This window comes from Phalacrocorax carbo, chromosome 2 (assembly GCF_963921805.1).
Source record: "Phalacrocorax carbo chromosome 2, bPhaCar2.1, whole genome shotgun sequence".
In the NCBI taxonomy this organism is placed as follows: Eukaryota; Metazoa; Chordata; class Aves; order Suliformes; family Phalacrocoracidae; genus Phalacrocorax; species Phalacrocorax carbo.
Genome location: NC_087514.1, coordinates 126481890 through 126505901, shown reverse-complemented (window position 1 = coordinate 126505901; position 24012 = coordinate 126481890). Strand labels below are relative to the sequence as shown.

At 42.5% G+C, this 24012-nt stretch overlaps 1 protein-coding gene across 2 annotated transcripts in view; it reads right to left on the bottom strand.

The window, feature by feature from the left end:
* ZNF385D (zinc finger protein 385D) overlaps positions 1 to 19371 on the bottom strand; it is a 437843-nt gene extending 418472 nt beyond the window's left edge. The window contains exon 1 of one of the 2 annotated variants that reach the window (XM_064444281.1): positions 19298 to 19371. In XM_064444281.1, the coding sequence (XP_064300351.1) occupies positions 19298 to 19316 (19 nt within the window). In that variant the 5' untranslated portion in view covers positions 19317 to 19371. Of the gene's footprint in view, positions 1 to 18704; positions 18937 to 19297 lie in introns of those variants that run through there. The other variant, XM_064444280.1, reaches the window with a different exon arrangement.
* Positions 19372 to 24012: the final 4641 nt, after the last annotated feature.

Genomic DNA, 24012 nt, shown 5'->3' with positions numbered 1-24012 from the left:
TGAACTTCACATCAGCCTTGTCTTTGGCTATACACAATGCAATTCCCTCCTACCAGAAACTTCTCTCCTGGTTCATGGTCATTTGGACACTATAGTATGCTGGTAGGACCATCTCAGTCCAAGTGTTCTCCTTCAGTGAGTGTCACATGCAGTGTTTTACTCCTACTTCAAATAACTTGGCTGTCAAGGCATACAAAATTAATTCTAAGTGCAGGAGAAAAAATACACTCTCTGAAGTTGAAAAGCTTGCCAAAGGGAAAAGTAGCATTAATAAGGAAATTGTAACACTCATTTACTGCATGGAACTTTTCAATATCTTTCTCAAAGTTCTGCAATAGCATATCCAGTGAGAACCGAAAAGGCAGGCAGATGAAACAGTCAGAAACACTGGCCTAACAGAAAAAAGGATTTTTACCATTTGCCAGTAACAAGCACTAATGCAGTCTTTTGCTCCCCCCACGCAGTCTATGGGCACCTCTAAAATCAGATTTTTCCTTTCTATCGGTACTTTCCAGAGTCCTGCAAGTCATATGCACTCAAAAATGACAAAATTAATCTGCCCACAGCCACATCAGTGACAACAGCAGCTTTCATAGAGTACAACCATCACTACCACTTGCCTGCGCATCTCATGATTTGAGTCTGGTTTTGATGTGCATAGTTGGGAGGGTGGTTTACTTGGAGGAATTCTTCTGTTCTATCTGTAAAGTTATGCCTAGAAAGTTTACTTTGTTTGAGGAATAACAGTTGATCTTCCTGGAGCTATTGGCATAAAATCAACAGAAAGCAGAGAAAACCTAAATAAAAACTACAGTGCTATGATACAGGCAAGTGTGTGGAGCTATATAATTTGGGACAATTTGGACCCTTGTTAAAATTGTAATGGAAAACCTTACGAATTTCACACACATGAAAACCCCACAAATTTCTTCAAAATTATTACATTAAGAGGTATTTAATAGCAACAGATAATTTATATTTATCTAGTATAAGAGTCTGTAGTGGACCAGGTGAAAATTCAAATAGGAAGGTGGAAGGAACACCAAATTCTAAAAAGGAAAGGCGAGAGGTTAAGCAGGAGGGAAAACCACATTTAAATTCTTGCCTTTGACAGTGAAGTTCGTATTTAACTGAGGTTATGGGGACTAAACAAAGGGGGAAGAATTTTTGGAACTGCAAAGACATGGAAATCAGTGTATCATGAAAAGAAAAGTGAGAGAAAGAGAGAAAATACAGTCCTGTATTTAGAGTGTTTTTCCTCCCAAGACTGGTAACAGAAAAATCTGTAGCAGACAGGCTACAATGGGATAATGCCAGAATTATAAATAAGAATATAAAAAGTAAAGGGGAGACACAAGCAGGTAAAAATATTCAAGACAAAAAAACTTTATTAAAAAAGACTGATAATATCTTACAGTTTAGAAAAAAACTGTTTTATGCCATAAGCACAGGTTACACTTATCATAACCTGGCTATGCACTTAACTTTGTGTATGTCCCTAACCTTCCATACTTCGAATATTCTTACTATATTAATTTTAGGCAAAACTTAAGCTGTAAGATTATCCAAAGGATGGCTTAAAAAGCACAGGATTCTTCCATTTGACAGGAGGCAAAAGAGATGCAGAAGCTATGCAGCTAACATGTATACAAAACAGTGGAGAAAAAAAATAAAGCATGAACATACTATTGCTAAATACAGCTATTAAATGTATTTTCATTCATTTAACTTTAATGTTTTTATTGACAGCATTAAAGCCATTCAGAGGTGGCTTTATTCATGAATCAAAATTATTATGCACACATCAAATATCTATTATTTCATGTCTTACTTGAAATCAGCATGTTATCAACCCCTAGGAAAACAGAATAATTAATCAAGTTGACATAAAATTGCTTGCAAAACATGCAGAAGCAAATCAACAAATAAGCCCTTTTCTTGCTTTTTCCAGAGGTGAGAAAAAAAAAACCAAACTTACTTGTAGACAACTGCACCTGAAAATGGCCTGAAAGCAGGCAGCTTTAAGGTTTAAGTTATTCACACTTCACAACAAAATTTTACTGCACCAGAGGAGTAAGGAGAGAAACGACAGTTCTACCTTGTTATAGATTTTCACATCATGATATTTACCACCATCCCATCTCTGTCAAATCTGATTATAAACCAGGGATCAGCAAGCAGGAGATTAAAGGCCCATCTGAGAAGCCGGAACAAATGAAATTGATGAAAACTGCCCATACTGTGTCAGTTTTACAGAAACAGCCATGCAGACAGAGGGACTATTGGAATTACAGATATGAGTGCTCTCGGTCTCTCTCTGACTTTGAAATGTAAATGGAAACTGCTGGAATTGTTGAACAGCAAGTGCTAACTCTTTTATATATATTGTGGGAGATTCCTTACGTTAACAAGATTTGTGGAGCACAGGATCAGCATTACATTAAACAGAGATCCTTGCTGATCCTTCGGCTTTCTCCATAGGTATTATATACATTCAATTTCTATTCTGTAAGAAAAGGAAGTACTTATTTCTGGGCAGTCTTTTAGGCATGTACTTGGGGTGCTACATGAGCGCTAAGGTCATTTGAGCTTTTATCTACCTGAAGCTGCTTTAGAGAAGTCACAGCCCAAAAGGAAAGCTGGCCAGCTGCAAAAGCAGCACAAAAGCCTAGAAATAGAGGTGTAAGTACATAATCTCTATCGGATGGATGGTTCAAGAGTTAAAAATCAAGATCTTATTGCTCAAGAAGAAAAAGGAGGGTGGAGGGTAAGTTTTCTTTCCCACTGCCACCCAACTAAACAAATAAATCATAGAATCATAGAATGGTTTGGGTTGGAAGGAACCTTAAAGAACATATAGGTCCAACCCCCCTTCCACTAGACCAGGTTGTTCAAAGCCCCATCCAACCTAGCTTTGAACTCTTCCAGGGATGGGGCATCCACAGCTTCTCTGGGCAACCTGTTCCAGTGTCTCACCCACCCTCAAATAAGGAAGAAATTCTTCACTATCTAATCTAAATATATCCTCTTTCAGTTTCAAACCATTTCCCCTTGTCCTATCACTTCATAGTCTTACAAAAAGGCCCTCTCCAGCTTTCTTGTAGTATCCCTTCAGATACTGGGAGGCTGCTATAAGTTATCCCCAAAGCCTTCTCCAGGCTGAACAACCCCCAATCTCTCAGCTTGTCTTCATAGAAGAAGTGCTCCAGCCCTCTGATCATCTTTGTGGCCCTCCTCCGGACTTGCTCCAACAGGTCCATGTTGGGGGTCCCAGAGCTGAATGCAGTACTCCAGTTGGGGTCTCATGAGAGCAGAGTAGAGGGGGAAAATCACCTCCCTTGACCTGCTGGTCACACTGCTTTTGGTGCAGCCCAGGATACACTTGGTTTTCTGGGCTACAAACACACATTGCCAGGTCATGGTGACCTTCTTATCAACCAATACCCCCAACTGCTTCCCCTCAAGGCTGTTCTCAATCCATTCTCCACCCAGCCTGTATTTGTGCTTGGGATTGCCCTGACCCATACAGAGAACCTTGCACTTGGCCTTATTGAACTTCTTGAGGTTTGCACAGGCCTACCTCTCACACTGCTCAAGGTCCCCCTGGATGGCATCCCTTCCCTCCAGCTTGGTTTCATTGGCAAACTTGCTGAGGGTGCACTCAATCCCACTGTCCATGTTGCCGACAAAGATGTTAAACACCACTGGTCCCAGTACTGACCCCTGAGGAATGCCACTCATCACTGGTCTCCATTTGGACATCGAGCTGTCGACTGCAACTCTGAGCGCGACTGTCCAGCCAATCCCTTATCCACCGAGTGGTACACCCATAAAATCTATGTCTCTCCAATTTAGAGACAAAGTAGAAAGCATCAGTTGCTCTTCCCTTATCCACCAACACTCTAACTCCGTTATAGAAGGTCACCAAATTGTCAGGCAAGATTTGCTCTTGGTGAAGCCAGGCTGTCACCAGCCACCTCCTTTTTTTCCATGTCCCTTAACATAGTTTCCAGGAGGATCTGCTCCATGATCTGGCCACACACAGAGCTGAGACTGACTAGCCTGTCATACCCTGGGTCTTCCTCTTGTCCCTTTTTAAAAATGGGGGTTATGTTTCTCCTTTTCCAGTCAGTGGGAACTTCACTGGACTGCCATGAATTCTCAAATGATGGACAGTGGCTTAGCAACTTCATCCGCCAGTTCCCTCAGGACCCACGGATGCATCTCATCAGATCCCATGGACTTGGACACCTTCAGGTTCCTTAGATGGTCTCAGACCTGATCTTCTCCTACAGTGGGTGGTTCTTTACTCTCCCAGTCCCTGCCTTTGCCTTCTGTGGTTTGGGTGGTGTGACTTGAGCACTTGCCAGTGAAGACTGAGGCAAAAAAGTCATCGAGTACCTCAGCCTTCTCCATATCCTGAGTAATCAGGTCTCCTGTTTCCTTCCAGAGAGGGCCCACATTTTCCCTAGTCCTCCTTTTATCACCAATGTACCTATAGAAGCTTTTCTTCTTGCCCTTGACATCCCTGGCCAGACTTAATTCTATCAGGGCTTTAGTTTTCCTAACCTGATCCCTGGCTGTTTGAACAATTTCTCAGTATTCCTCCCAGGCCACCTGTCCTTACTTCTACCCTCTGTAAGCCTCCATTTGGTGTCTGAGTTTGGCCAGGAGCTCCTTGTTCATCCATGCAGGCCTCTGGCATTTTGGCCTGTCTTCTTCTTTGTTGGGATGCATCACTCCTGAGCTTGGAGGAGGTGATCCTTGACTGTTAACCAGCTTTCTTGGGCCCCTCTTTCCTCTTTAGGGCTTTATCCCATGGTACTCTACCAAGCAGATCCCTGAAGAGGCCAAAGTCTGCTCTCCTGAAGTCCTGTGCACCCTCCTCAGTGCCCTATGCATCCTGAACTCCCCCATTTCATGGTCACTGCAGCCAAGGCTGCCATTGAGCTTCATGTTCCCCACCAGCCCCTCTTTGTGTTGACAAGGTCCAGCATAATATATCTCCTCTTCGGCTCCTCTATCATTTGGAGAAGGAAGTTATATCAACATGTTCCAGGAACTTGCCAGATTGCTTGTGCCCTGTTGTGTTGTCCCTCCAACAGATAGCAGGGTGGTTGAAGTCCCCCATGAGGACACAGGCTTGTGAATGTGAGGCTGCTCCTATCAACTTCCCTCTTGTTTATTCGCCATGCTATATGCATTTGCATAGAGGCCTTTAAGCTGGGCCCCCAGTAAAGCTGACTTATTGGCTGGAGTGGCTGGAATTCCTTTGTGCAGCTCTTCAGCTACTCTCCTGCTGACCTGTGATCCTTCTCCAGGCTCTGGGCATCTATTGCTGGCATGGGCATCAAACTGGTAGGAGTGGGATGTCTGAGGTTCCCCTTCCCTGACAACTTTAGTTTAAAGACTTCTTCACCAGCTTGGCAAACTTATGACCAAAAATCCTCTTCCCTTTCTCCGACAGCCCAGTAGACCAGGTTTCTCAAAGTAAGTCCCATGGTCTAAATAGCTAAACCCCTAGCTGTGGCACCAGTCCTGTAACCATTTGTTGATTTCCCAGATTCAACTGGCCCTTTCAAACCCCTTCCCTTTGGGTGGGAGGACTGACAAAAAAACTACCTGCACTCCAGAGTCACTTACCACCGCTCCCAGGGCTCTTGATAATCCTTGATAATCCTCAGACTGCTACTGGCTGTATCACTGGTGCCCACGTGAAACAACAGCAGTGGGTAATAGTCAGTGGACTGTATGAGGCTTGGTAGTCTCTCAGTGACATCCCTGATATGACCCCCCAATAAGCAGCACACCTCTCTAGAGAGGGTGTCAGGTCGACAAATGGGTGTCTCCGTACCGCTCAGATGAGAGTCGCCTACTATCACCCGTCACCTCTTCTTAGTTGCCCTGGTAGTTACACAGGGAGCAGACTGCGCTGCCTTACTCAGCTCCAGCATCTCCCCTGGTGTGATGGGTCTTTCCTCTTCAGTCTGCAGAGTGGTGAAGCGGTTCTGCAAGGGCACTGCAGGTTTCGGGGGAACTCTCTTCCTCCTGCTGGTCCTTGCCATTGCAACTGTCCTTTTTTTTTGCATTATTGGCCCCACGCCCTTCTGTGTGTGCCAGTGGGGGAGTTTTTGGCTGTTTGAACATGGGCTGTGGGTCCACTGCAGACTGTACTTGGAACCAGCTATCTAACTCCCTCTTGGCCTCCCTAATATTACACAGCCTTCTCACTGCCTTCTGCAGCTCAGCCACCTGCTGCAGCAGGTCCTTGACCTGGGCACACCTTTTGCAGGCAGGTCTGCCGCCTGCCCCTGCCCCAGGAGAAAGGTTTAGGCACTCCCTGAAGTCTGAGATCTGCACTGCAGCCTGTCCCTTCAGCAGCTCCATCTGGGTGGGGGCATCGGCCGCCGCTGGGGTAGCTGGTGCAGACCCCCCAGCCAGAGCTGCAGCCTTTGCTCTCAGATGAGTGCCCACCATTCTGCCTTGAGGGTCAGGCAGGACGAGTGCCCTTGACCTGTGCAGACGGTCACAGAACAGTGCCCAGTTGCTGGGTTATGTGTACTTCAAGTCTCCCACTCGGCCAGTGGAACACATCCCCCCTTCGAAGAGGCACCCTCCCGAGCAAACTGCCACGACATGCCCCAGCTGCCCACCCTGGTTGCTCGCGCTCCCTGGGGGTGCTTTTTGTGGGAGTAGGGGGTGGCCAACATTACTCCTGGCCTCACCCATGTCCCATCAGCTGCTCCCGTGAGAGCTGCTGGCTCCTGGCAGGCCTCTGTGCTCCCCAGGGGTTTCCCCAGCTCAGGAAACCCCTCTGTACGCTGTGACCCCCTGCTCTGCTGCAGAATGCACCTGCACCAAAGCTGATGATCTCTGAGATGACAGTCCGCTTTTTCAGTTGCCACGATGCGATTTGCATTTGCCAATTAGTTTTTACTGATTTTACAGTTTAGCAGCAAGCTATGTTTTGAATGTGAGACGATGCAATTTGAAAATGGGTATCCTTCAATTGCCTGATGCTCTCTAAAACCATGATCTTTCTGAGCACGTATAAATATATTACAGGACAGCAAGTAGCCTCAACCTCTGTAAGCAAAGTGACACGTCTGAAGTCTCCCCTTCCAAGAGCAACACCTCAGGGAGGAGGCAGACACACACAGGCACTCCACACAGTACCTAATTCTAATTTGAAAGCTATGTGGGCCCAAATCCATGCCTGCTACTTCAGGCACAAAAGCAGGTGCAAGCACTTTCAGGGCACTGTCTCCTGTAGCATGCAAGAGTCTTGCCCAGAAATGTGCTGGGTGTAGGAGTAGTGGATCATCAGGACAGAGCAAGTTTAAATTCATTCTCTGTGAACTGCAAATGCAATTTCTCTTGCTGCATCCTGGGAAAAGTACAGCAGCAAAACTATCCTCCCACGGTGGATTTACTGAAGTGATTTTTTAAAAATGAATGGAAAGAGAGAAAAAGAAATCCTATGCAGAATAAAACTCCACTGCTTATACATTTTTTCAATTATACTGTCTAAAATGGAAGTTCCACTCTGACATTTTAAAATAATTTATTTTCTTTCAGCTATCAGTAAAGATTAAAAAAAAAAAAATAGGTGGGAGGGGGAATTGCTACACAGAAGGCCAGAAAAATCACTTTCCCATCCTCCCTATCCTCCCACATTTTCCTTTATGGGTTTTTCTGCTTTTACAGCCTACATTCTTCACCTGAAGTCAAACCTTCTGTTTATGGCATCACAGTGGTTGCTGTGGAGGTGATTACGATATACAAAGCCAAAAGTGATGAGTTCAAATTTGGAACAAGCAGCCGTATCTCATGAAAACTGTCTGAAGTAGTAGGAGATCTAAAAAATAAAAAATAAAAAAGGAAAAAAAAACCAGAGCACGCATATTGAAACCAATTAAATTAACTCTTGAATAACTGTTTGCCATTGCCTTTCATTATCGTAACTGTTTTCAGGTATATTACTCCAATGGATGTAGCGACTAAGTGCTAAACTATACATATGGAAACAAGCACACAACATGAACAGACAGCGCTAACACAGATGGCAGCAGAGTTCCTAGCCACGCTCCTCGGTAGTGCCTGCTGTGATTGCTATCTTCTTCTGTAGCAAAAACATACAAACAGCAAAACGTGGTAACACAGACATGCACTATGCAGTGCTGCTCTGACAGTGAAAACTTGGTGTCACCCTTCATACAGCACATTTCTCTACACCAGATTCAAGACTCAGTAAGTTATGACCAGAGAACACAGATTCCTGAAAAAGCTATTAGTTCATTATCATTCCTTCTGCTACGCGGATTGGTTTCATACACCCCTTCTTGCACATAGACACATTTGAAAACACAACTGTTGAAGTACAGGTGCTAATTGTCAAGAAACATGTTAAAGACTGTGATGCAAATGGCAAGACAGATTTCCCTTGTCCATAAAGTCAGCCAATGCCAAATTTTCACAATTTTGGTAGCAAATACAGTCATTAATTTTTCCCTAGATCAGGAAAATCATTAATTACTTAAATTAACTGAATTCATTTCTAAACTATATGTTGCCCCTAACTTTGACACCTGAAGTGTTACCAGGAAAGTAAGGTCCAAGGAAAACCATTGAACAAAGATTTCTGAATCAGACTTGTGCTGGTATAAATGCTTACCAATCTACCTATTAAAAGCAAAACCTGCCAAGAGCAGTGGAACAAAGATAAAAATATCAGTTTTTTAAAAAAAAAAACAAAACAAAAACCAAAAACCAAAACCAGTTGAGGACAACACAAGCAAGTGAAAAATTTCAAAGCTGAGACTTTAATGGCCACAGAACTCAGTGAAAGATCGTACTAAAATAGTTTTAAGCAAAGAAAATTATTCTCTAAACAATCTTTTAACATGAGTTCTTTGTGAGTGCCCATGGCCCAGTGTATCCTATTACATGATTGCAGAAGCATCAACAAATTAATTATACCAAATAGCTGAATTTATTAGGATATGTGAGACAATGACTGTTAATACCAAAAATTATAAAGCGCTTCCTTGGAAAGAAAAACAGTACTCTTCTATACCAGGAAAATATATTACCAACAAAACTGTACTACTGCATCCACGCTGTGTTGCGTGACAATTTCTTACACAGGAATATTATTGGAAAACAGTGAAATTCACTAGGAGGCTTGTACACAAGAATATACCAGGACATAAAGATGAGCTACAGCTGCAGCTTCTGCAGCAGATTCCTCAAGCCAGACACAGAGGACACCTGGAGAAACCCACCCACCCTGCTGGCAGTGTGGCATGTGGAGCCTCAGAGCAGGCAGCCATGCTACTACCCCAAAGCTGGGAGCCAGAGAGTGCTGGTAGCCCAGGTCCAACAGGATCATCAGGGGTCCAGAATCCTTTCCAAAGAAGCCAGAGACAGACTCCAGAAATTTTGTGAAAGGCTCCTGACATTCACAAATATGTCCACTGAACACCAGGCCTGTAGCTACAGGGCTACAATTTGACTACGGCTTCCTTGCTCTCGGCTGCAGAGTTCAAGAAGTGCAGTTAGTGTTCACTTAAATGCGGAATGTTTGGTTAATTGACAATTTTAATTTTTTTTATTATTATTTATTTATAAATCTGATTTGAACAAGAGGAGTGGGTGACTCACAGGAATACTCTGAACTTATATTTCTACAGATTTGTTGTCAACTATCCACAAGGGCCAAGAGGCAATCAAGTTTTCTACTAACAGAACCTAGTGCTCTGCTACAGAGGAATCCAGGCAAACAACACTTAACTAGATCCAACACTAGTTCTCTTCCTTCAACACAACTGAAGAGAGCTGCATCAGAGATTGGTGGTCTTACCCTAGGTGAGAGTAAAAGGTAGAAATGCATATTGAGTCTGGGCCTCTAAGTCCAATGTATATGGGATACAAGCTCAGCATACTTAAGGAAGAGACAAAGCAGAACAGATTGGTCTGAAGACTGAAGCCCTCAGTCCTGTTAAAAAAAAAAACCACCAGAACAACAGCAACAAAAACACACAAACAGCAAAGCATTATCTTTCAGACTTTTTTCCATAATGACCAGAGACCTCTGTTCTATAACTGCACTGGAACATTTCAATTATTGAACTTGCCCAGACCCTTCTTATCACAAAATCTTACCTGCACTTCTCATGTATGCAAGTTTGCGCTATGTTTTGCATGTGATACTTCAGATCAGCTGTAGAATCATTTTAGCACCACTTACTCTTGGCCTGACTTCTAGGAAGATGGGGCCATTATCTAGAACTCCTTCTCTTCCAAAGTTTTCAGGCCCAATTTTGAATTTCAACTTGTGAAAACCTAACCAGTTGCCAGATTTTGTGTGCTCTTTTGCCCTGGATGCTTTCAGGATTGGACTGAAGAAAGCCGTGAGCAACCTGATCTGATCTCACAGCTGACACTGAGCAGGAGACTGGACTAGAGATCTTCCTTAGGACCCTGCCAACCTGAATTACCCTGCACATTCCTCAGGTTTCTACTAGATACGCTGTATATAATCAGAACTTGATGGATCTAAATATTTTAATGTGATTGAAAAAAAAAAGTCATATACCATAACAATAAAGCATTTTGCAACTTTCCTCTTTTTACACTGAGAAAGCCATAAAACAGAGTTTCAGTTTGCAGAATACAAAAACCATTGGCAAAAAATGTCCATCTACCATCAAACTGGCATCATGGTGCTACAAGAATAAGATAGGGAGAAAAAAGCTAGCTATGATCCAGGATGCATCTTCAGATTTACCCTTCCTGCAATGGAAATACCGCTTAAAGCTTTTAAGAACTCTGAAAAAATCTCAGGTGTCACTTAATCATCACTTCTGTGAGATCATTTGTCTGCTTCAGTCCCTGGAACAAGTGGTAAAACAGAAGAATTCAAAGAGCCTGGAAAATAAGTTCACCAACTGATAATGGTAAGTACAGAAAGAGGCTACGTCCCACAAGATCAAGTCATTCCAAGGTCAGAATCTCACTCCAGCCATTACAGTTTCTGCAAGGTGATCCTTTCCCACCTTTACATTTGTAATATAGCACTCTCCCAAAAAGTAAAGTATTTGACCTGGGACTAGCTTCTCAGCCTGGACATTAAGCAAACAAAGACTACACACGCAGAAAAACCCCAGAATATGCTCCTATTCTGATCGGACCATTACCACTCCTCAGCAAAATATAACAAGACATCTTCCTGTTGCACAATGAATAAAACCAGTGGTAAGTTCTTTTTTGTTTCGTTAGAATTTGCCTTGGTAGGCCAAAGGCTTGAAGCAATTTAGGCTGCCCCCAGCCGTACCATTAACACAAACAACTGATCATCCCTCAGGCTACTTCAATGTTAACTGAAATCAATACCTGGACTGGGAGCAGCCTGCCACAGAGAATCTACAGAAGTCCAACGTCATCCAGACTGGCAAGGACCATGCTTCCCTAAAGCATTTCTTGTATCCTGAAGACCACTTTCCTCCAGTTTTTAAATGGATTTGCAGATCTGAATATCTCTTGGAATTCCAGAGAGCTAGACAGCCAAAAATTCACACCTCTAGCTTAAATTAAAATTGAAGATTGCATTCCCATCCCCTTTAACTCAGGCTTAATCTAAGCCATATATTAATGATGTTGAGACATCATTATCAGGATATCTTATATTTCAAAATTACACAGAAGCCTGGAGGCATTCTGCCCAGCACAAAACACAGCAACTCATCCACTTTGTGATCCTGGCTGATGTGAATGCATTGCAAGGGTGTCTTGAACCTTCTGCATACAGTTGCTCATTACAGAACCTCCTCTCACTTACCTCCTAAAAAATATTACTCACGCCCACTTCTTGTCTAGCAGCAACCACGACCTCCCACATGAAACCACAGTGACTACCAGCCAAAAAGAAGAAACTGGTGAGGACACCTGATTATACTATGCAAATTTACTCAACCCAACTTCTGGAGAAGGAGTATCTCTTCTCAACATCCCATTCCTCCCACTCACTACAAATGCCAGCAGTTTAGACAGCTCCATAGTTTCAGAGCTTCAGAGTGAAAAGTATTGAACAAAATACTGGAGTGGTTTGTACAGCAAAGCTCAATGCAGTCATTGACAATAACAAGTCTTTTTTCTCACTTCTTTCCACAGGCTCTTAGGTTCGTTATCACAAACTAACAGTTCTACTTTAATCTGCCTTCAGGAGAAGGTTCTACCCAGTAATTCCTACTCCTCATTTCTACTTGTCAATACTCTCTGCAGGAATGTGGCATCAACAGCTCTTAAGGAAAACTGGTCACTGAGAGCACACAAAAATATTCTTAGACACTGCACAAGACAAGATCGCAAAGCCATCTTAAAAAGAACACATCATTTAGTTTTACACAACATGTAGTTTTATTTACTAAGCAGATCCTTCAGTACTTACTTTCTGAATGCAACAAAGTTGTTTTTTTTCACGGAAATATACACAATCATTTCCATGATACCACCGCAAAGTAAGTTAAGGCCACATGCTATTAATTGAGTCAAGGTACAGCCAGTGTAATACCTTTTTAACAAAAGGACAATTATTTGCAAAACACTCTGCTTAAATAGCAACTAGAGTGCTATCTGCAAGCCCACTCACAAGGCAAGAGGTGTGAATTTGCATTTGCTGGCACAGCTTCCCTGCCATGTAACCCCTTCATTTGCACTGTCACTTGTCTGCTCTATTAACATTATTACATTAACCAAAGAGTGCCACTATAGATCTGTTTCACTTTTTATTTAATGCTTCAATACTTTAATCAGTGCTAATTTAAAATGTATCAACAAAACAGAACATATCAAAGTGAACCTACAATAACAACATTGCAGGTTTACTGTTATATATGTGTGTTGCAATTCTGCTATGATTTTGTATGACTGGAAATACTAGAGCCTCTACCCGATTTCATATACACAGAGACGCAATATGAAAATGCTACCCTACAGTTTCATGAGAAAGAAAGGTTGAATCCTAAGAGGATAAAGATATTCCAGGTTTTGTGATGGCTTATCCTTCTGCTGCTGAGAACAGCACTGCATAAAGTCCAGCCCAAATACATATGGGAAAGCAGTCAGAGTTGCCACAGTTCCAATCAGTTATTATGGCGACATGATGAAATAAATTCAGTGCATAAACAGACATTCCAAGTTTAGTTAATGGACAAGATGATTCATTGTTATAACATGGCAAGGCTAAATGGAAAGACAAAGACAGAGACGCTAAACTGAATACTAAAACTGGAAACTTCCAGATGTGAGTATAAAATGCCCCTGAGCCAGGGTTACTCAAAATATAAAATACTTCAGAATGTACTAAAATGAGATAGTTTCTATAGTTCTGTCAGAGTAATCATTTCACCTAGCCTCACAATTTTAAAAAACAAGAGCCAAATGATCAGGAAAGTGGAAGGGTTTCCCCTTTTAAAGCACACCTTGCATTTCACAGCAAAGTGATTTGTGACCTCTGTCTGATTAAAACACTCCAAATCTTCCTTGAAAAAAAGGTCAGAAAAATAAATCTGGTATGGAATGGAGGGGAAGTCTTTGGTTTTTTAACTACATTTCTGTACCAAAATCAGATTTAAATGAATATGATAAAACTCTGCTTCTAAGATCTAGATGGTGGGTTTGTCATTCTATTGTAAAGTCAAATTTAGAATAATCCATGGATTTGTAGCTCTGATTACTTACTTCTAATTGCACAAGTTGCAACGCTAGGTTTATCGGTATCATAAATAACCTCTTCTGTGAACTAGGGGAGAAAAGGCACATACAGCCATGTAACAGGTATCTACTGTTTTTATCATGCATCTTTCTGGCCATGAAGAGTATTACATTTTTTACAGTAACACCATTGTGAGCTAATTTGAAAAACAAAACAAAAAAAACCTAAACCAACAGAAAAAAATAGTCCAAAACATACATGCAGTGGAACTTAACTCCTAAATCAGACAAGTTCTTTAAGTTGTACCTATTGTGTATATAGTCTGATTAAGATAAGTAAAGAGGTATCAGCTGACACTTAAATCAAGGAAAAGGGTAAGCAAGTTAAAACATGTTTGGTAAACCAACCCTTCTTGCTGTCCAGGTCAAACCATTTACCCATCCATTTGTTTTGAAAGCCATGCCTTCACAGCAAGGTCTGCATTACACATGACAAGCACACACACACTGACTAGTGAGACCCCAAAAGTGGCTGAGGCATAAAAGTGTTAGTGGATTTAAGTAGAAACAGTATCAATATTCATACTTTCTGGATGTAACAGCTAGAAAAATGTTTTAAGATTTGAAGTCTACCTGCAGATTATTCCAGCTGATCACAGAAAAGAAGCTTACTTGCTTCAAGAGAGGACTTCTATTATTTTATATTAAGCAGATTTATATATATATATATAAATATAGATATATATTAAAACGCCTACATGAATTCCAGACATTTGCTTTTACAAATACTACAATAAGCCACACATAAGAAGTGAAGCATAGAGAACTACGCCTCCAGCAAAACAGAAGATTTGGTTATGACTACCTCAATATGACCAAGAACATTATTTCCCAGGAGACAGAGAAGGAAAAAAGGAACAAGCCAACAGAAAATACTGAAACACTTTCTTGAATATTTCAAGAAGAAATGTGTGAAGATGAGAACATCTGACACTGAAAAGCTCAAGCACAACTTCATTTCCCTACTATCAACTGCAGAATTAGTCTAGTCCAGTCCAGCCCAGTAGCAACCAGAAGCCATTAGAATAAGCGCCTGCATCTAATCTTATACAACAGTAAAGCAACAGAGAGGTTTGTAGGTACTTTTTATTCCCTTCCCGTTCTTCCATCAGTTCAACACAGTTAGAAGAGTCCACCTCTCTAGAGCGATAATATGCTGACTTTTATCCCTACCACACTGCAGCCTTCCCATTACACTCAGATGGAATAAACAGCAAACAGAAATGGAGAGAACAGTTTTTGTCTTGTTCTGTGACACCTCTAGGCAGGTGAGGACTAAAATTAGTCATCAGGTCCAGCTGAAGAAGAGGTTTGTGTTGCTACAGCTCATATTTATTTATCCAGCCTACCTGGGCATGATCCGACATATTGGCATGATACCAACTGGTTTCATCGTGCTGGCTGAACCACAGAGAACTTCGACTCCCCAGCCTAAATATGGCATATTTTGTGAACAGTTAAAAAAAAACTTTTAAAAATTAAGAAGTAATAATTGTCTGCCTAAAATATCACCTATGTGTGCACAGACACTCCTACACATATATCCAGCACGGTTTACTTGTGCTATTTTCCCCTAGTAATTGTTTTAATAATAAGGATGCAGAACGACTTTTTCACTACAAAACATTCATGTAGCTTTAAAAAGGGATATAAAGTATTGTTTTCTCCCCAGAAGTTATTTTTGGTGGTGTCCAGTAACTTAAAACATCTTTGTTTCACAATCTCTAGTCACAAACTTGCTATATCTACTCCTCAAGGGAGGAAATTTTTTTCATGCAAGTATTTAAAAGTTTTCTTAAGCAGTACAGTAAAATACTACTTGATTTACACGCTGGTTTCCTTTATGCTACTCCTTAACATCTTCTGCTTAGAGAGTATCTGTAATAGAATTCTGGCTGTAGCCATCCATCCATCTAGGTTTTCAAGCTCTTGGGAGATTTTACAGGTAAGGTGCCAATGCTAACCAAACATTAAATCATTTAAAAATAGGCTTTTTACGAGACCATTAATATTCATCATCTTAACAGGATCTCGAGCTTTTTGCTGGAGTCTTGACAAAGACTTCTTTTACTGTCTAGACCACAACGGGTGGAAATGCTTTACATTGCATGAAACTACAAAAAGTGTAAAACAAGAACTTCTGCACATGAGATCATAGGAAAAAATTCATAGTTGTGTTTTAAAATATTTGAAAAGTATAGAAAAGTCTCTACAATTATTTGTATTAAAGGTGAGAAGAATGTCAAAGCTGGCAAATACTTGCACCTTGACTCAGTTAAACTGCAGGTTTGCTCAGGTGTTCACAACTCAATATGCACCCTGCCAGTTTAGACCCTTAAGCGATGCCCAAACAAACATATCTTAATCCAAACATACGCAGAAATATTGTGTTTGGTCCTCAGCTGGTGTCAGTCATAACAGTGCCATTGAGACCCATAGAGCTACGCCACTTTTTACTAACGCAGGCTTGTGGCCCATTGAAATGATTTGCAGCAAAAAAGAGAATAGGAAAGAAGACTACTCCCAAAACTGAAAGTATTTCGTACTTTTGATACCTGCTGGTTCTTTTGTGAATAGTTCTCGCTTCACCTTGATAATCACATGCATGCATGTATGAATGAGTCAAACACGTAAGTCTGCCAATTAAAAACTGCTGACAGCTCACATACAATTTTACTTCTAGGTGTATCTTACCTATAACCCCTCTAATGCTTTAGCCTGAACATTTGAAGTAAATTTTCCATTCCTGCATGAAGTGGTCAATATTGTCAACAAAAGCTGAAATTTAGTTAAGAGTCCAGTCTTAGAAAACAGAGTGTTTCTATAACTTTGAAAATTTAAGAAGCATACTAAAGTAATACTACACTTTTTTTCCTCCCCAAAAATCTCCCTGTGGTACACAATCAGTATTAAGGACGCACAAATCAGGTCTGATTTTGTTTTTACCTTACATTTGGAGCTGTTTACGGATAGTAAATGACCTGGAACGTAAGTCCAGTGCACCTTGCAAAAACAGTACAGCAGAAAGAGTGATTATCGTTAAAGTACAGTTGAAATTTAATTGGGATACTATATGTGCTGCCATGTAATTTAGTGTTCCATGTTGCTACAGTTCTTAAATGCAAATTGACACGATACTTTACTCAAACACCTATATACACTTACAAGAAGCAACTCTGACAGACTGAAGCACACCACACCTTTTTGTTAAGCTAAATTGGAACCAAGTTAGAAAATATCTCCCTAAATTAACTAATTTATGGTAGAAGTACTTGGATAATATTTTAATCACGGCAACATACTGCAGTACTATAGCCTTCACCATAATTGCATAGTTGTATCGGTCAAAGCTTTCCAGTTTGGCCAAACACCTTACACCACACAATCTGTGGGTTCAATTCTGGCTCTTCTCAGGTCAGCGGCAAAATTCTCACTGACTTCACTGCATCCAGGATTTTGGTCTACGTGCCTAGCTACTGTATAACATCCATGAATAATAGGTATATAACATAAGAGGGAATCCCACCAATTCTCTTTTTCATGAGAGTTATTCCCCACTACCAGCATTATACTCAGAATTAATAGGATAAATATTTACAATTATTTTTAAACAAACACTTTTATTCTCTAACCGAATATCACTTGCTTTCTTGCACAGTCATTTATTTTAGAGGGTTTTTGATACCCACTGACAAAACCTTCGCTCAGACTCTTTTAGTCTGTTTCCTCTGCCTTATGAAAGAGGCACAAACAAGCAAAAAAGAACAGAAGGTGCAGCTGCAACATTACTCTAGCTCAGAAATATCCAGGTGAGAGTCAGTGGGAGAAGCAACTTCTAGTTTTCTTTCATTTCAGACCTGCACTTGGGGTTATTATTTTCATGGCAAGCGCCTTCTTCAGAACACTGTCACCTAAGATGCCAGGCTCCCCATCATCCCAACACCGTTGTCGTCAAGATTACTGTGTGTATTACAGTGCCCGATATACTCCTGAAGAGTACAAATTACTCCTTCGGCCAAATTATTTTCTCTGGAAAAGGCACAAAGTTACTTTGGGGACTGACATATCCAACAACAAACAAGCACAAATTGAAGCAGAACTCAAACACCACTTAAACCCTTAATCCTTAAGGGGTTAGGTCAGAGACTTCTGCAAACACACCCAAATAGCAGCTTTAAAACCCAGGGACAACGCACAGCTAGAACAAATTCTAGGGAGATTTCCAGGCACTGTGACCGTACCTCCGCAAGCAGTTGGGTTTGTTCATCAAAGCAGACAACGGTGACAGCCAAGCGGTACAGTAAGGAAACGGTACGTGACAGATTTGGCTCTAAGTAACCACGTTCACCGTTCAGCACGCAACGGGTCACGAACCTGAACACTTGTTTTCAATAGTTTGTGCGACACCATTCCCTTCTATGTTTTCCAAGTCAGGATCTGGTTTTGGAAGACCTGTTTGCCTGCTGCTTAGCCTTGGAAGAGAGCATCTCTCTCCCCAAACAGTTAAGGAGGGGGAAAAGAGCACACGGCAAGTATTCTTAGCGGTGCTTCCCGAGCATTAGGACCAGCCAGATACAAGCCAAAAAAGATTTCGAGGACTCTCCCCAGACTCACTGGCGTTTGGCAGGCTGCAAATGCTTTCTGCAACAGTCCAAGAAGCCGCTATCAAAGCAAGATGCCAAAACGCACGCGAACACTATTCGTCTCCCCTAACCTCGGTATGTGGTAAATAAAAGGCATGAGGCGCTGCTCCGCGGAGCCCGGGCGCAGGGAGCTCGCCCCGCTCCGCACCCGCTGAAGAGGAAAGGAAAAGGCGATCCCCCCCCGCCCCAAAGGAGCCGCCAGCGGGTAAAACAAGTGACAGCCAAGTTGGCCTCGGGGGTGCCCCGCGCGGACCTCGGGGCTCCCCGTCCCACCGGCCGCCCCCTTACCGTGCCGCGGCTGGGGCTTGCCGCCCGGCAGCTTCTCCTTCCTGCCGCCCGCCGCGCCCCGCATCCGCCAGCTGGCCGCCCCCCTGCCCAGCGAGCCGGCCATGCCGCGGGCGGGGGCAGCCCCGCACCGCCCCGCACCGAGCCTGGCCTGGCCTGGCGGGGAGAGCGCGGGGGCGGCGATGGAGCGCGGGACCCGCTGCCCGGCGGCGGCGGGCGGGAGCAGCGCGGTCCCGGCGGGCCCGCCTCCGCCCGGCCCGGTGTCAATCAGCGCCGGGCCCCGGGCAGCGCCGCCCCGCGCCCCCCGCCGCGCTCCGCCGGGGCGGCGGGCGGAGGGAGCCGCGGGGGACGGAGCTCGGACCCCCCTCGGCCCGTCTGCCTGCCCCGGGGCGGGGGGCGCGGAGCGGCCGCAGCCCCCAGCGCGTACCGTGGGGAGGGAGAGCATCCGAGGAGGCGGTGGGGGGCTCCCGGGAGCAGCAGGCTTCCTCACTTGGGAAATGACAGTCCTCAGCATAAACCTCCTCCTGCCCGCCGGCAGGTCCTCCTACCGCAGCTTCGCTGAGAAAAAAAAAAAAAACCCAACATGTGTACGTTACCTCCTGCCATCAAAATCATTGGTTCTGCACGCTCCTGACTCCATAACGATGAGTAACTCAACCTGAGATTCCCACTTCCCACCAGCCCGTGTGTGGCGAGACACCAGCCTCCCTCCCTCACCTCCGCGGAGCCCCCTCTTCCTCGCTAGAGTCCCGGCGACTCGCCCCGCCACCGCCTCCCTCCCCGTGCGTTAGCACGGGGCCTCCAAAATTTCTGTCAAAGGATCATTGCATTGTAGGAACGTCACAGGCTCTGAAAATTGTCACCTTCTTAAAATCAGATTCAGCGATTAAAAAGTTACGGGCACAGAGGGGTGGAATACCAGCAATTTTCAGGCAAGAAAAAATAGTTTGAAATGCAGTTGTTGTCCCGAGGATTTGGCAGAGCAGTATGTTTCCTAAGTACAAATAATGCGCATAACTTTGATTTGTAATCTTGATAATAAATCCACCTGTATGTCAAACTACAGCAGTCACTGCAACAGCCCTGAAAAGGTATTCCACAGTTGATTTTTAATTTTTCATACAGATATATATTTCTGTGTCACCAGCATCTCCACCAGGCATATCCTTTCTATCTGGACACTTTGAAATGTATGCAGTATTTGCACTGATCCTTCTTTGGGGGGTGGGGGGTGGTAGGAGAATAAACCTCCTTCCTGTGCCGCTGCATTCCATCTCTGTTTTCTTGACTTCAGGAAACTTGTGGAGAAAGATAACTAGGATTTATTGTTATCATAACTTTAAAACTTATTCTTTGGAAAGTGATTCAGAATGAAGTTGACTTTTTTAAGGTTTTTGTTTGTTTGTTTGTTTTTGAAAGGCTCTCTTTGGCTTTGAAACTCAAACAGCCAAGGTGTAAAGGAGCCACAGCCTATGATGCAACAGCACTCTTTTGTCCTCCAGTTAAAAATTATTCACCCTTTTCCAATGCTGATCTCCAACAGTCCCCGCTAATCCATTATCCACCCTAAGCCCTGAATTCCCCCCAGCCATTCTCCCTCACCTGTGAATTCTGGCTCGCAGAAGTGAGTCAGTCCGATGTTGTCGTCTGCTGAAGCCGCTGGTGTTCGACCATGCTGCATCAGGGGTGGTTTTCATTAGCACTGAAAATGATTCATGTGAACAAGGATCACTGACCTTGACCTGACACGTACAGATACACCCCGTGGTGATGACTGTAGTAGAACAAACAGATATGACTGCTTATTCCCTCTTGTAGAGTTGTTCTTGCCCAACTCTATCGCACTATAATACAAATAATGACTCATTTGCTTTCCCTCATAATATCACATTTAGAAACCTGCTATTCATCTCCGCTTGAAGGATCTTGAATAAATACACTCCCAAAATGACTGATTTAAATCACATATATTTCTATCACTTGATCCTGTTTCTGTTGTTATTGATAAAGACTACACAAGTGGGTGTGTGGTGTATCATGTCACTGCTGTTCTACTTGAGGATGTTTTTTACAGTGAATAGTCTTTTGTTAAACGTACTTTTATAATAGCATTTACACAGGGGAGCAGGCAGAAAGAAAAACAAAAGAAAATACATCTGGAGATATAGCTCCTTTTGCAAAGAATATGAAACTCCTACTGCAATTAGTTGGAATGCAAATTAAGAACAGGGTATAAAAAAGTTTTGTAGAGAGCAATATTTTTGAATTATATAAAAATATATAGCATATAAAACAAGGAATTAGAGAGAAGGAAATGTCTGCAGTATTTGTGTGTAGAATTGATATTCCAGAACAAGTTTAATAACTAGGAAAAAAGCAAAGAAGTCTTATACCCATCTTACATACTTAAATTTGTCTCTGTGCAAACAGGGAGTTTTGCAGAAAACGTGGAAGCACAGCTGAAAAAATAGATTTGCAACCCCTTCGTGAAAGATTTTTCCATGATCAACATTTAATAACTCCCCTTTCTCTTTTTTTTTTTTAAAGGAGTGAAAGACACCAGAGTCGTCTTAAATATTATTGTACAGTGTAGTACCTGTGTTTTAAAGGATCATCACACTTATTCATCATATGCCAACAAAAGGTGTAATGGAGAATATGAGCAGCCTCCATTGAAAAGAAAAGGCACAGATATCACAAAATTATAATACTGAAATGTGATACGATACTCCTACGCGCCACACTGTTATTCCCTTCGTGCAACATCATAAGTTGCAGGCTGATTTTTGTTTATTTTTCTTTATGTTTTCTGCTCATTTAACGTTGAAGAAGTACAGCTGTTTTCGTGTATTAACTTGAGGCTGTTTTTCTACATTTGGATGTAATATCCAAATATGTATTTGAATGTAATATCTCTCCTTTTAACGTGTTCTTTGCACAGATGCATTAAACAGACCGGTGATTTGAATTTGTGTTCTAAATTTTGCTTATACTGAACTGGCTTATTCAGACCTTGACAAATAAGAGCATTGCCATACTTGCTTTTTTGCTTAGGCATCTGTTGGTTTACCTAAGAATAACACGGAAGAATTTCCAATAGCACCATTTCTCAGCACTGAAATTATTATACTTGTTTCCTTTGGAAAGGGGAATACACGGTAACTTCTGAGGACATGACCTCAAATTTGTAAGGCTTCAGCTTAGTCCATGGTAGCAATCCAGCTCTAGTCTATAAGCCCAAAGGCAGTTCTGCCCCTTCTCACCTTCCAGTCCAAAACTTGCCGGCAATATATTTGTAATTTTCTATTGACAAGAATTTCCTCTTACTGTCTTTTGGTACAAAGATACCTTCCTTCTCCTGACCTGGCCAAGCAGAGGAAAGGCAGATGGGGTGGAAAAGAACTTCACAAAATGACACTGACTCCTTGTCACTTCACGTTCCACATGGAAACCTGTGCCCCTCCAGAAGATGCCTCCAGATTACAATGCGTTATGTAAATATGCAAGTGATTTTGTACAAACCAGACAAAAGCAGAATAAACACAAGCATCTTTTTGCTGGGCTAACTTACCTGCCCACAGCTGACCTCGTCTGCCTTGTGCAGGTGAAAAGCTGTGATAAAGCAGCTAAACTGGCACCTGTACCCCAGCTTGCCTTTCACAACAACCTCAGCTATATTCATGCATTGCTTTGAGTCGGCCTGTGTGCGCGCTCCTGTTACACTGCTAGAGGAATTGGAAAAGCAAGGGTGTGGCTTTGGTACCAGCCTCCAGGCAAGGCACGGTGCAGGAGTTAGGCTGTGGTGGCTCGTGCCTTGGCAACAGCAGAGTCCACCCTCACCACAACTTCATAATCCTCGAGTATAATCTTTCTGAGTCTTCCTTCTTTCATGTGCTAGGAGCAGCTATGCACACACTGGCACCAGCCCACTGCACCCGCACGGTGGGCAGCGGGGATCCCCACCAGCCCAAAACCATGAGAGCACTGCTGGCCGAGGCTGTCTGAGGAAAACTTCAAAGCCAACCTTAAAAAAGTCATATTCTTTGCTTCCTGTGCTCACAAACGTTTCATGGAGCTGGGGGTAGGTTTAGAGGACTAGATATTCATCATAAAAGGGAATGTACAATGGAGTCAGATCTTAGTACTGAAAGTCTGACTAAAAAGACAGCTACTGTAATTTTATTTTGAATAAAGTAAAAGTAGTGACTTATCTTTGTATCCACAAAGTTTAATTTTCAGGTTACGTATTCCCAAAATTCAACATATATTTGACTTCCCAAAATCTTTAAGTGTGATACCATTTCTCCTACTCCAGGAAACTAGGGGAAGGAGACTGCAGCTTTGAAACAATGTCACGCTGGAAAGCAACATTTCTGTTCTCTATGCCCTTGCCTGTGTTTCTTTCAATGAATCTCTGTTGCTCCAGTTATTATGCCCAACAGCAGAAAACTTGTTCTCCAGCAAATGGAATTGAAGGGGTGCATTTCCAATGGGTAGGACAAGAGATACTGTTCATAAACTGCACCTACCCCTTTCATGCCACACAGAGTTTGACCCAGTGGGCTGTAAAAAGCAATTGAGGGTCTGCCCAAAGAGTCAGAGGTGCTGCATGGATGCACCATTAGGCAGAATTCCCATTTCACGCGAAGTGGGCATAAATATGGAGATTCAGAAAACCCACAGGGTACAGCTTTGATCTTAGAGCCTTTCCGTTGCCATTTTAGAAGCTTAAATTTGAAATGATCTTGTTACATGTTGAATATCCTGCCAAAAGTCCATTTTACTCAAACTATTTCTCAAATCTGATCGGAGGGGGCTCTTAAGTCACAATCCTCTCTCTGAGATATTGTTGTGGGACAGAGTGGTCTGCATATTTTGTCTTTTCATCCAATATACTGAACAACTACAAGATTAGTAATCTCAGGTTCATTTATTCTAGTACTGCTATTTCAATATTTCACTATGTAACTTAGAGCAGGCTGAGGAAGCTGCATGTACAAGCGCATCACCACCCCAGTGAACAAACATTTAGAGAGCTATAAGCATGTATTTCCAGGCAGCACCGTTTAGTAGCTCACAAATAAACTGGGAGGCTTCTGAATGAAATAATAGTTGTAAAAGCAAGTATGAAGAAAACCTGAGTATTTACTGCTCTTTCAGGTCAATCAATTCTCGGTGAAAAACAAAACTAATGTAAAAGCAATTTCTGTTTTCAAAGCTATGGAGTTATTGCAGGGGTGCCTCTTGGTCCCTCATATTAGCTAATGAAATGGAAATGCTACTCGAGCTGGATCGCAAGGCAGCTAATCTT